Source organism: Ailuropoda melanoleuca, chromosome 12, assembly GCF_002007445.2.
Source record: "Ailuropoda melanoleuca isolate Jingjing chromosome 12, ASM200744v2, whole genome shotgun sequence".
NCBI lineage: Eukaryota > Metazoa > Chordata > Mammalia > Carnivora > Ursidae > Ailuropoda > Ailuropoda melanoleuca.
The window spans coordinates 54,350,734-54,363,743 of NC_048229.1; the positions used below are offsets into that span (position 1 = coordinate 54,350,734).

At 40.4% G+C, this 13,010-nt stretch overlaps 1 protein-coding gene across 1 annotated transcript in view; it reads right to left on the reverse strand.

The window, feature by feature from the left end:
* AMFR (autocrine motility factor receptor) overlaps nucleotides 1-13,010 on the reverse strand; it is a 41,232-nt gene that overhangs the window by 26,296 nt on the left and 1,926 nt on the right. Inside the window, exons 2-4 of the mRNA XM_034638457.1 lie at nucleotides 5,764-5,856; nucleotides 2,400-2,564; nucleotides 945-1,097 (exon numbers count right to left, since the gene is read on the reverse strand). Of these exons, the coding sequence (XP_034494348.1) occupies nucleotides 945-1,097; nucleotides 2,400-2,564; nucleotides 5,764-5,856 (411 nt within the window). The remainder of the gene's footprint in view (nucleotides 1-944; nucleotides 1,098-2,399; nucleotides 2,565-5,763; nucleotides 5,857-13,010) is intronic.

Below are 13,010 nucleotides of genomic sequence, written 5' to 3' on the forward strand. Positions count from 1 at the left end.
AGATTTTTTTCAAGAGAAATATACACATACAGACAGTATTCACTTAGAACTGCGAATGTTTTACTAAGTACTTAAACGTTCCTTTCCTAATTTTACTTACACTACTGCATCATATTCTGAAATCAGTGCTATTAAACAAAATTTAAAAATTTTTTTTAATTTTTTAAAATAAACCGTTACCCCCAACGTGGGGCTCGAATTCACAACCCCCAGATCAGAAGTCACTCTACTGACTGACCCAGCCAGGCACCCCAATAAATTTTAACCCAATTCTAACAAATTCCCAAATAGTTCAAACTTAGTGTTTTGATATCAGTTAATTAACTTTAATGATCTATTTTTCATTTTTTTCCTTAATAGTAGCAATTATTGTAAAGATAAAAATATTTTGCCTTTGGCCTGAGGATAACAGCAAAGATAGCAACTGCATATAAGGGGTGCAGAAAGGCTCAAAAGTAAACTTAAAATATACATGAATATCTCAGATTAGTCTTCCAAAATAAAGAATATGGCTTACATATTTATATTTTTCTATAAAATCTTAATTTACACCCTATCTAAAAAGAAAACCCAGTTTTTGGATTGTGCCACTGCTCGCTCTGGAAACTTAAATTAATTCACTGCACCCTCTACACCAGTTTCCCCATTTATAAACATGAATAATAAAATGAGTCAATAAACATCAGGTATTTAGAGCAATCCTCAGTATACAGTAAGCACTATATAAATGCTGGCAAAAATAATTACCTTTTATTATATTATGTTGTAGCAAGGATTACAGGAAATCATACATTTTTCCCTTCAATACCAGTACCCAACACAAAAGCAAGGAATTCAAAATTTGCTTGTTAAAACAAAAGACCTAACATCCCTGCGCCACTGCATGGGTGACTTGAAAATATACAGGAGTGTGGTCAGAACCAAGAGCCGCACGCACATCTTACCTCCGCTGCCATGAAAGCCAGCGTGTGCACCCCATGGGTGTAGCCTGTGACACAACAGACGACCGCTAATCCACAGCAAGAAAGCAGCATTGCCACCAGCAGGGACAGAACTCGCCCGTGGCTACTCATGGGTGTGGTGGGAGAAAAGGAAAGCTGAAATGCACAAAACAGGAGAAGGAAGCTCATTCCTCTTCAAGGCAATGTTCAGCTTCCCTGAGAAACTCAAGGTTAGTCTTGGTGCCTTTGCTCAGGAATCTGGGCTTAGCAGCACCGCCAAACGCCAAGCACAGAAAAGCACCCCATCCCAGATGGTCAAAATTCTCCAACCAGCCTATGAGCGCGAGCAGATATTAAGAGATTTTTATCACTTAATTTACGGACTATTAACAACATCATCATATTTTCAATTCAAATTCTCAAGGATGCTCCTACTACCGGTGGGATGCTAAGCCTCTCTCCAAGCAATTTTCCAAAGGTATGTAATTCTCTCCTTCAACGTTCAACAGCAATCCAGACCCCACCATATTCTGCTGTGTTTCTTTCTCCATCTTGCTCTCCCTCTCTCTCCTCCTGAAAATTCACTTGGAGAACATTCCTACAGTGTTGAGGGCTGGGACAACGGAAGTGTCATCCAGCTGCGGAGTGCCCCTATCACAAAGCTACGTTAACAGTATACAAGGAGAGGCAGCAGTGGGTGACAGAGGCCTGGGGCTGGGAGTCTGAGCAGGGGAGGTTGGGCACTCCTGCTCTTGACCCTGAACAGCTTTCCGACCGAGATGAACTCACACGGAGGTGCAGGAACCACCTGTCCCCAAGCACCAGGTGAAACGTGGAGCAAACAAGGCCCCGGAGCGGTGTAACCAAGGGGCAGAACTGTAGGTACGCATTTCCCCAGGACCCATGACATTCGTCCGGGGGGCACTAAAGAGTGAGGGCTCCCCCCACAGCTCTGACCTGAAGCCAAGAGGCAGATCCTGTACCCAGACAGAGGATTCACTTCTCTCAGGACCCAGGGAGACGAGAGGGTTAGTTCAGTCTTTGCCCAGGGGTGGAAACAGTATAGACTAGTCCAAAGGAAGGCTCCAAGAATCAGAGGGAAAAAACGGAAGGAAACCAGAACAGAAAATATCTGGAAGACAGCCGCTTTTATTCAGTGTATACATTAAGCTTTCCTCGCGCTGTGATCGGAACAGTTTGTGCAGGTGAACTGACCCCACGAGCACTGTAACACAATCTGCTAGTGGGGAGGGGAGGGAACCTGTGGCACAGACACTGATCCTGCCTTCTCTGGCCGCTGCAGGAAGTTCCTCAAGAAATGGGCGGTGGCTACCTGATCTAGGAGCCTTGCCCCGGAGACCTACCCGGGACGTGCCCATTACGGCTCCTTCATCTTAACACGATTCAAACCTGGCAAACGTGCGACTGAGCAAGCAGAAAGCTTGGCTAAAAACTCACGTATTCAAATCGGTCCTTGCAGAGCTGAACCATCAGATGTAGAAATACAAGTCCAGCAAACCAGAGGCACCACATGACCACCTCTTCCACCGTCTGCACATTCAGCACACCAAAAATGAAAATGAACTTGTAGAAAATAAAATTCCAGAACTTGTCTTTGAGGTGCTGAAAAGACAAACATTTATAAAGGTTAGTATGACATCTAACCTATTTAAGAGAAGTTAACACAACAAAAACCGGCTGCTCTGGAGAAAATATATTCTACATTCAGCTTTCTAACATTTGTCCGCAAGACATTAGAAGGTAAAGAAAAAAAACAAACTCTCTAAAGAATAAAGGTAAGGCACCTAGAAAGCCACGTGTAGACTCTGGATTGTAACCTGCAGTCAGTTATAAAATTTTAGCCATCAAAAGGGGAGTGATATTAGTTTAGTACCTTGTAATTAAGAATAATATAAATACTTTCAACACAAAATTGTAAAAATGGTGAAGGCTACAAGTATCATTTTTAGTACTTCTGCTCTTCGGATTCGTAAACAACAGAAAAGATTAGGCTTTTTTTTTTTAGACATCCTTCAGATTAAAAAATAACACATGCTCACTCACCAGCCTATAATCGGTAAGAAAAGTAAAACAAAAATGATGCCTTAGCGTTTTTCTTGACTTCTTTCTAATGTGCAAAACCTTAATTTTGTAGTCTGCTTTATTTCACTTCTCATATTGTGAGAAGCTTACCAGTATCAGGGAATAGTCCGTGAATATACCATTTTAGTGGTTACAGATGGACAACGAAATTGCTTTTGTCTCCATTCGGAAAATGTTGCAATGAATATCTCTGCCAAAGTTTCTATTTCTCCAGCGTTATTGAATCGAAGGTTACGAACATGTTTATGGTTTCTAGTAGGTGCCACTCACCTGGTTTGCAAAGAAGCTGTATAAACACACTCTCCCAGGGCCAGTGCGAGAGTGCTCTGCCTACATGGAGGATACCCAGTTTTTAAAATCTTCACTACCCTGAAGAAAAAAGGTCAAGGAGGGGAGTCTAGCCCCTAAAACACCCGATCAAGCCATCTGTGGGAGGGATGGGAACTGAGTAAAGAGGTAAGAATGAAACAGGACTCCTAAATATATTCTCAGAAATAGTTCTGAACCATATAAATGTTACACAAATTCAAAGAATTAAAAGAAAAAAAAGCAAAACTAAATAGAAACAGAAATAACTGAGCCTAAATGTGTAACAAATTTTAGTAGTCACTAAAAGATAAGATTATTATTTTGAGAACTTTTATGCACTGTACTGACTATACACCATTTGCACAAAGAACAAATGGAACTAGGAATCTTTGGTGAGGCCTGTTTCCAGATCTGGGACAAGTGAAGTACAAGGTGAACCCAGGACATCTTGGGCCATCTTGTGGGTCTTGAATCTTCACCCCACCATGTATTTGCTGTGCGACTTGCGACAAGTCACTTAACGTTCCTGTGCTTTGTTCTCGCCATCTCTAAGACAGGCCTTAGGAGCCTGGTATCCACCTCCCACAACTGGTGGAGAAACTACCTAAGCTAATATACATATGCTGCTTGGACATGTGCCGTAGTAGGCATTATACACTTTAAAAAAAAATTCCTTGCTCTAAACCTCCATGAACAGTTTCATTTTTATCCCATTTTCAGCATTCAATGTCTTTGCCTAGAGCATGACTTTATTTCTTGAACTTCTTTGAATCACTCACAGAGCAAACCCATGTCAGTTCTGCAGAGTTCTCACTCAAACTAGCGCTTGATAAATGCCACTGGATGACACTTAGCCAAAAAAAAAAAAAAAAAAAAAAAGTCATCACGGTGGTGAGCACAGCACGTGTATAGAGATTGGAATCACTGTGTCGTGTAGCTGAAACTAACCTAACACTGTGTGTCAACTATGCTCAAATAAGAAGTTTTAAATTAATAAATAAAACAAATGAAAGCTGTGATCTGTACTGAAAAACGCGAAGTAGGATAACAGATGTGCCTGTTACCTCTGGGTATCGTAAAAATCTCTGTAATGTTCCAAGGCAATGTTTTCTGAAAATTTTGAGCAGATATTTAACATTTCAGAAAAACAAAAACAGTAGATTAAGGCCCACTGGTGCCCATTCAATCCACCAGCAAGGAGATGGCTAGCCTGGCCTGACCAATTTCTGGCCTGCAAGCCAGAAGTTTTTCTTCACAAAGAAAGAAGGATCAAAAGGAGCTTTTGATTTCTACCCCAAAACGACCTTCCACAGATGCTACCTGGGAGATCTCTGGAGTTGATATTTTGGAGAAAGTACCGAATACTCACTAATGAAAACTCTCTGGGAGAATAAACAGTCCTGTTCATAACAGCATCCAAGGCTCAGCCACACAGTAACCTCGGTTTAGCTCTGAACAAGGACCTCAGCTGATCTGATAACAGGGGGCATGGGTTGCAAAGGTAGGTAAGGCGTGAGGCCAACGTAAGTTCAAGGGAGCAGGTCCCTGTGTCTCATCGCTGGGATAAGATGAAGTGAAATCTAGTTGTTTGTATGTTGTTGTTTTAAGGCCAGTTCTAAATTCTTATTTTTAAACATACCATTCTACATTCTATGCTAAAATCCTTGGGGGACTGCCCATCTGCACAGTATGCTTGTGGTACATTCTTTATTAAAAGTGTCTCCTGCTCAGACAGGTCTACCTTCTGGGAGTAATGCTCCAAGGTCAGACTCTCCCACCTGAAACAAAAACAAGTCACCTAATTTTCTGCTTGTGGAATGATGAATCTTAATTCACTTGTCCAAAGGGAGAAACTTAAATCTCGGTACGTCCTTTGGAAAAGAATCTATATTGGTAATTCCTTTGGAAAAGAACCTACATTTTAAAGTGTGATGTTTATCATTATTCAAACTAAAACAAATCTATGCTTCTTTAAAAACTACATTCATGAACGTCATGGGGGAAACAGCTATAAAGAACAATATTGGGACAACCTGGCTACACTGAACATGGACTGTGGATTCCATAAAGTATTTTATCAATGCTAAGTTTCCTGATTTTGATCATTGTGCTACGGTTACATAAGAAAATGTCCTTGCTCTTGGGAAAGACATACTGAAGTATTTGGAGGTACAGGGGTATGACGTCCACAACTTACTCTCAAATGGATCAGAAAAAATATGTATAATATAAATAAAAGGCAAATGTGAAAACAAATGACAGAATGTTGACAACTGTGAACTGGATAATGGTGTATGGAAGCTCTCCAGAATATTCATGCAACCTTTCTGTAAGTTTAAAACTATACGAAACACAAAGTTAAAAAAAAATAATCTGGTCACTAGAATCCATCCTTGCTGTTCGGACTTACCTGCCTCTCACTCACTCGAAGAGGGCCAAACACAATACACTGGATTAGCTTAGCCACCAACATCAAAACACAGCATGCAGTATTTACTAGAACCTGTATACAAACCAAAGAAAGTAAGTTTATTTCCTCCTCTTGAAAAATAAAAGCAGCTCTAAAAATTTTGTATGAGGAATTCAACAATCATTTCTAAGGGCTGAACCTCTCCAGTTCCCAACCAATACAAGATAAGTAATATTTGAAGGGACACACTTTTATGGGTGGTGGGAGTAGAGATGAGGAGGGAAGGAGAGGCACCAGCTTACCAGTTAGTTCACAGAGCCCTGTCCCAATATGTACCATCCAGCAGGCCACTTTCCCCTTCAGCCTTTACTGAACTGTACGCAAACTTTGCACTGAACGTACAAAACTGTGTGCACCTTGTAAGCCGTAGGTATCTTTTAGGTGTATCATTTCCTACATTAAGATTTTGATAGCCTTGAAGAAAACTTTTCTAGAAGTTGAAGTTATCACCAACTAAAATCCAGCACCCAGATATCCTACTCTGCTCTGCCAAACAAACAGGTGAGGAGGGGAGTGTTGATGGTCAAAAGCCACAAGACCATAAAAAATGGAGAACCCCCTAAATATATATAGGGATATGTGTATATACATATATGTACTACACCGGGACGATCTGCCAGACAAAAGATAAATGTTCTCCATGCTCACTCTTGGCCTTCAAGTAAAGGTTCTGGGGCATCAGAGGGGAATGGAACTGAGCAAACTGGCAGGTGTATCTGAGAACTGGAGGGCAACCAAGAGCCACCAATGCAAAACCAAGGCCTTCTTCAACAGGAGGTGGGAAATCTTCTCTTTTCTTAGATAATTATGAGATGGGTATCCAGACACCTAAACAACAAATTTTAACGCTCACGGAATGAAAGAGTGCACTGCCCTTGACCGAGAAGCTAGTGGGGCACATCTTACCACTGATCCACGAATGATTCTTAAAACTCTGCATGACCCCAATAGCCAAAAGGACCTTGATAAAGACAGTAAACATGACTTTTATTCAGAAATGAACCCCAACTCAGTGTAAAGACTGCCTCAAGCTTTGATTCACTAACTTGACTGGAAGGTGGCCATATTCTTCTTCCCGGGTCACTCTTCCCTGTACTTTTACAAGAAGCAAATGATATTGTGGACGGGAAAAAAAAAAAAAAAAAAAAAAAGATGACAGACGAAGTAAGACAAGAAAACAAGCTCTTTAAGATCTATCTCTTCAGGTCCCCCTTTGTATTTCACAGCACCCACCTCTTTGGGAGAACATATATAATGGCAGCTCCGATTCACTACAAAAAGACTAAATTGTGTTTAGTCGTATTCTGCCTAACGGGACAAGACAATGTGTGACATATTTTTAAAGAAGTAAAAAAAAATAGTTCGGCTGAAACTGCTCTGGTAATTAAAGCCTGCAAATAATCAGGAAAAAACCCAAATTAGTTATCCAAAACATCCTATATCCCTAACTTGTGACTCCCTGTCGAACAGCGCTATTCAAAACGGTCCAAAAACTAGCTTAGAATACTAATTTTTAAGGAGATGAAAAAAATGTGGAGAACGTTCATTTTCACTGTTCTAAACCAGCCAATGGGAACTTTAGTCATGTTAATCAAGAAAAACTTCATCAGACAAAACCACAACCACAACCCTTCATGCCACGTCTCCTCACTGAGCAGATTCTCTCTCTTTTTTTTTTTTTTAAAGTAAACTCTAACCCCAACATGGGGCTCGACCTCACGACCCTGAGATCAAGAGTTGCATTTTCTATCGACTGAGCCAGCCAGGTGTCCCTGAACAGAATTTTTAAGTCAGCCAAATATCCTCCAGCCTAACTACAAAACAATTTAAAAAAAGAATTCTTGCTGGTTTTGCATGTAGGCATAGGAAATAAAGAAATAAAGCACCTACTTGTTCAGGCATGTGGGAGGTTAAGAGAAATGAGGGAGCTCTAGATCCTGCATTCAAAGAGCTTGTGGAATCTACAGGACACAGAACTTGTAAGTATCGAACCACACACCAAGCAGGCTGCTGGGAGAGCAATCAATGTAGGAGAAGAAAGTAAATTTGGGGTGGCTTAATCATTGCTCTATCCAAAAGAACATTCTCATATATCTTGGGTTACAAAACAAAAAGTAAAGTATTATTTACTATTTCTCAGTTACATTTCTTAAAGTTAAAATATACAGTTTAAAAAAATTAGTATTTTTTTAAAGTGAAAGTCTGTCATAATCCCATCACTCAAAGATAATCATTTCTTATTTTAATTTCAATGGAAGATTTAAAAATTAGCAAGGATAAGAAGGGGGGAAAAAAGCTTGAGAAAATATACTGATATTAGAAAGGGAATTTATGTAAAAAGAAAGAGCTAACCTTGTGTGAACTTTATATGAAAACTAGAGCTACACAGAATTGGAAGCAACTAAAAATTATTTTAAGATGATGAAAAAAGTGTTTTTAAAAACACCTTAATGATTATTAATAACTACTTATTCTATGTCTATTTATAGAAAAATGACTTAATATATGATAAATTCTCAACTTTAAAACTGATAAAGCCTTGAAAAATTACAAATATGGAAAGAAACATAATTGTAGCATTCCTCACTTAAAAACAAATCCCGTCAACTATACTTCAATTAAAAAAAAAAAAAAACACCTGTACAGAAAAAAAAAAACTGGGGGGCACCTGGGTGGCTCAGTCAGTTAAGCATCTGCCTTTGGCTCAGGTCATGATCCCAGGGTCCTGGGATGGAGTCCCACATGGGGCTCCCTGCTCAGTGGGGGAATCTGCTTCTCCCTCCCCCTCTGCCTGCCACTCCCTCTGCTTCTGCTCTCTGTCTGTCAAATAAATAAAATCTTTAAAAAAAAAATTTTTTTTTTATCATGGTTCTATGTGTGAACATTTGCTAAATTTCACACTGTATAAAATCATTTGTTCCTGGGCCTCTGAATAGGAGAGGAAGATAAATAAATGGATATTTCTTTCTACTGGGGATGAGATAAGTGGTGTTTTCTAACTGAAATAAAATGTTTTGTTCTAAAAAACTAAATAAATGAATACATTAAAGCAAATTCCAAATCAGATCCCACTAGGTCAACCAGTAATATTCTTACAGAAGCAACACTCTAGCCCAGATGTAAATCCACAGAATCAGGACAAACCTTCTCACCTCCAATAATCAAAACAAGGCTCACCTCCAGCATGCCTGGTCTGAACCACCACTTTATCCACACAGACCACGCTAGAGGTACTAATTTCATTTTATCTGTTCTATGCAACTAGCTAGTTTTTCCTTGCAGGCAGAATCCAGACTTAAATGTGAAGATAATGGTTCACTGGAGCACTGTTCACTAATAGCAGAAAAGCAGAAAACAATTTAACATCCATCAGGGAGACAAATTCAATGAACTGCCAAACAGCCATTCAGTGGAATACAATGAAGCCAGGAAAACTAACTCAGCAGCTCTCTATTTACCAGCGTTGTATGGAACCTTCAAGATTACTTGTTCACTGAAAAAAAAAAAGGAAGGTGTAGAAACACCATTTCGATGCTACCCTGTATGGAAAAGAGAAAGCATATGCATATGTACACACAGACACACTTGTATAATCACAGATGTGAACAGTGTCTAGGACTTATCAGCCGGGCTGTTTCTTGGTCTCCTACTTCACACCAGCAATAATTACAAGAAAATGGTAACGGGGGCGGCGCCTGGGTGGCTCAGCCAGTTAAGTGTCTGCCTTCGGCTCAGATCATGATCCCACGGTTCTGGGATCGAGCCCCGAGGTGGCCCCCTGCTCAGCAGGGGAGCCTGCTTCTCCCTCTCCCTCTGCCCCTGCTCATGTGCTCTCTCTCACTGTCTCTCAGATGAATAAATAACATCTTTAAGAAAAAAAAAAGGAAAGAAAGTGGTGATGGCCACTTCTGGAAAAGGGAGGCAGAAGATTTACTTTTCACTGTCATCACTTGTGTCCCTTTTGACTTCCGTACTGTGATCATGCATTATTTATTTTTTAATTAATTTTTCTAATATTTAGAGTCTATTAAACTTTCTGACCAGTTCTGAAGTTCCACATTTATCTTTCTCACCATGATGGGAGACTGATAACTAGCAAACCCAAACTGGGTGGCCTGAGTGATCCTGTTACATGGTATTTCTACTGTATTAAAAGGTTTCAGAAAAGTTTCTCATATCTATGGCAATGTAAAAACCTTAAATAATATTTTTTAAGACCTCACCAAACACCTTTCCTTTGTATTAGCCTACACAAAATAAAAAGTTTTGTTTGTCCCTGAGCAGCCTATAACAGAAAACATCAGATAGTAGTGACCCAAGGAACCCCTACTTAATCAGGCTTAAAGTAATTCCCTCTAAGGCCCCATAAGAAAATTTCCCTCCCAGAAGGGTTCTACTGTGCTACTTGGGAACAATAGAAACTAAATTATAAGACAGTTTGGCCTGAGAGGAAAACAGAAGAGAGCAGATAACTCTCTTAAATAGCTTAGCCACGTTTATCACAGTGTAACCCTGGAGGTATTTTTGATCCTGTAAAACGCTGGCCACCAATGTGTTATTTATGAGCCTGTGATGAAATGTGGTGGAAGCACCAGGAACTGCCTCAAGAACAGGATCGATATGGCTATTTCTCAGTCTCCTACTTAACACCAGCACTAGCCACCACCTCCTCCCCACACACCATTGTCTGTCTCTTCCCTGTACGAACAATTGGAACGTGTTCTCTCTCTGCAGGCTCCCAAGTGTAAAATGCAATAAAGGGGCACCTGGGTGGTACAGTTGGTTGAGTGTCCAACTCTTGGGTTTCGGCTCGAGTCATGATCTCAGGGTCACGAGATCAAGCCCCGAGTTGGGCTCCACACTCAGTGTGGAGTTGGCTTAAGACTCTCCATCTGCACCCCCAACCCTGCTCTCTCGAACTTGTGCTCGCTCTCTCTCTCTCTCAAATAAATGAGTAAATCTTAAAAAAATAAAAAATAAAACAAAATAAAATGCAAAGATGCATACTCCCCCTTATCACATGGATGACAGTGTTCCTCTTTTCACAGTATTAGGGGAAATAAGTGAGTTTATGTATACAAAGCACTCAGCATGCACGTAGCAAACAATCAAATTGTCTCTTTCCCCGTCACCCAGAGTATCTTTCCTATATTTTTAAGTTGTTTATCTAGGCTTATATCCTATTATTTAGAAGTGTACTCTTTCTCTTTAGCTGCCCCAACATTTCTAAAGCTAATATTTTTCTCTAAACTTCACCGGAGTATTCAACTCATAAAGACTCAAACCTAGTAAATTATTTTCAATCCTGAAGTTTTGTAATCATATTAAGATGGACTCTTTAAAGCACGAGTCAGCGACTTTTTCTCTAATGGGCTAGCAGATAATAAATATTTTAGGCTCAGTAGGCCACACGCTGTCACATAGCCTTCCCCTTAAAAAAACACTTGAAAAATATAAAAACCATTGTTAGCTAAACAGACTGTACAAAACAGGCCAGGCCAAACAGGCCACCAGTTTGCCCATCCCTGCTTTAAATGGTCAGTTCACTTTTCACAATTTTTGTTTTTGGTGATTTTTCCCCCTAGAGACTTCTATTTAAATTACCTGATTTGCATATAACTATGTCAGAACCTTAACACTTATTTTGTATTCCCATTTCTCCATTTTACCACGTCCTGCTCTTACAATTTTAGAAGCAAATCTGTAAAAAAGGAAAATAAAAAACCAGAAAGGAGACAGTAATGAAAGGAATACGAATAAAGAAGTGGAAAAGTCAAATACACCTGTATAATTCATAACAATATGGAATGGATCAAGAGGTTCTTTAACAGAAGGGTCACCCGACAAGTGTAAAATAAGCCTAGAAATGAGTAACAAAACCTAATCTTGAATGAAATTTTAGAATGAAAGTTCTAGAAAGACATGAAGAAACAAGTGATCACATCAAATCTTGGGATTTGCTAGTGTGAGACCCCCTTGAACCTGTTCTCAACACCCACCCCAGAGGGCCACCTGAAGAGACCTCCCTGGGGGAGGTCTAACTCACAACATCTCCTGGCCTCTTCCCGTCCTACGTAAATCCTCACCACTGCTGCCGCAGATCACCCGAGAAAACCACCTTATCATGACAACCCCTCCTCTCCTCCACTCCCACTTACACCCTATGGCCCACAAAATAATGTCCATACTCCTCAGAATAACTGGCAAGCTTTACATAATCTGACCCTCACCCCACCTCCTATCCTCCCTAATCTATTTCTCAACCACCTGGGACATTTATTGGAATGAAGATACCAAGGCTCTGCCCTTCCCCTTGAATTGATCCCCGATACAATCTGAGAAAATACATTTTTCAAGTACTAGGTTACCATTTTGAGAAATACACCTTTATAGGGGTTGGTTACTTCCCTCACCTCCTGTGACTCCTGGGCCTCCCCTTTATTTTCCCAAACTCACTCTTAATCATAGGACCCAGAAGAGTTGTAATTTAAGAGCCCAGTTTATGGGCCACTCTGCATAGGCCCTGCGCTACCTTTCATACACCATCCGAGCTTCGCATGCTGTTTTCTCTGTAATACACCATGCTGATTGCTGAGATCCTTCTTACCTCCCAAGGCTGGGTTCAAATACCATCTTCCAAGCATCCTTCCCCTAGGCATCACTTTCTCTTTCCTCCAGACTCTGCCATATTTTTTTTTATGTATCTATTATCACTTATCAAATTTTGCTTTATTTGTATATGGACTGCTTTAAAGGTGGGGGAAAAGGTTCACAGCTATGCCCTCCAGAGTGCCCCAAATGGTACCTCTGAAAGGTTCTGAATTGAGTTTGTTAATCAAAACCTCCTGAGACGCTATCAGACCTATATTAATTTAAATTGTGCTCTACAGGGATAAGTTTTAGAGATTCCAATATGCCAAATAACAGCTAGCAGGATTTGCAAACTGGCAGAAAGATCAGTTTCTGTTTTGTCTTGCTTGGTTTTTAAAAAATTGAATCTGAGGGGCGCCTGGGTGGCGCAGCGGTTAAGCGTCTGCCTTTGGCTCAGGGCGTGATCTCGGTGTTATGGGATCGAGCCCCACATCAGGCTCTTCTGCTATGAGCCTGCTTCTTCCTCTCCCCACTCCCCCTGCTTGTGTTCCCTCTCTCGCTGGCTGTCTCTATCTCTGTCGAATAAATAAATAAAA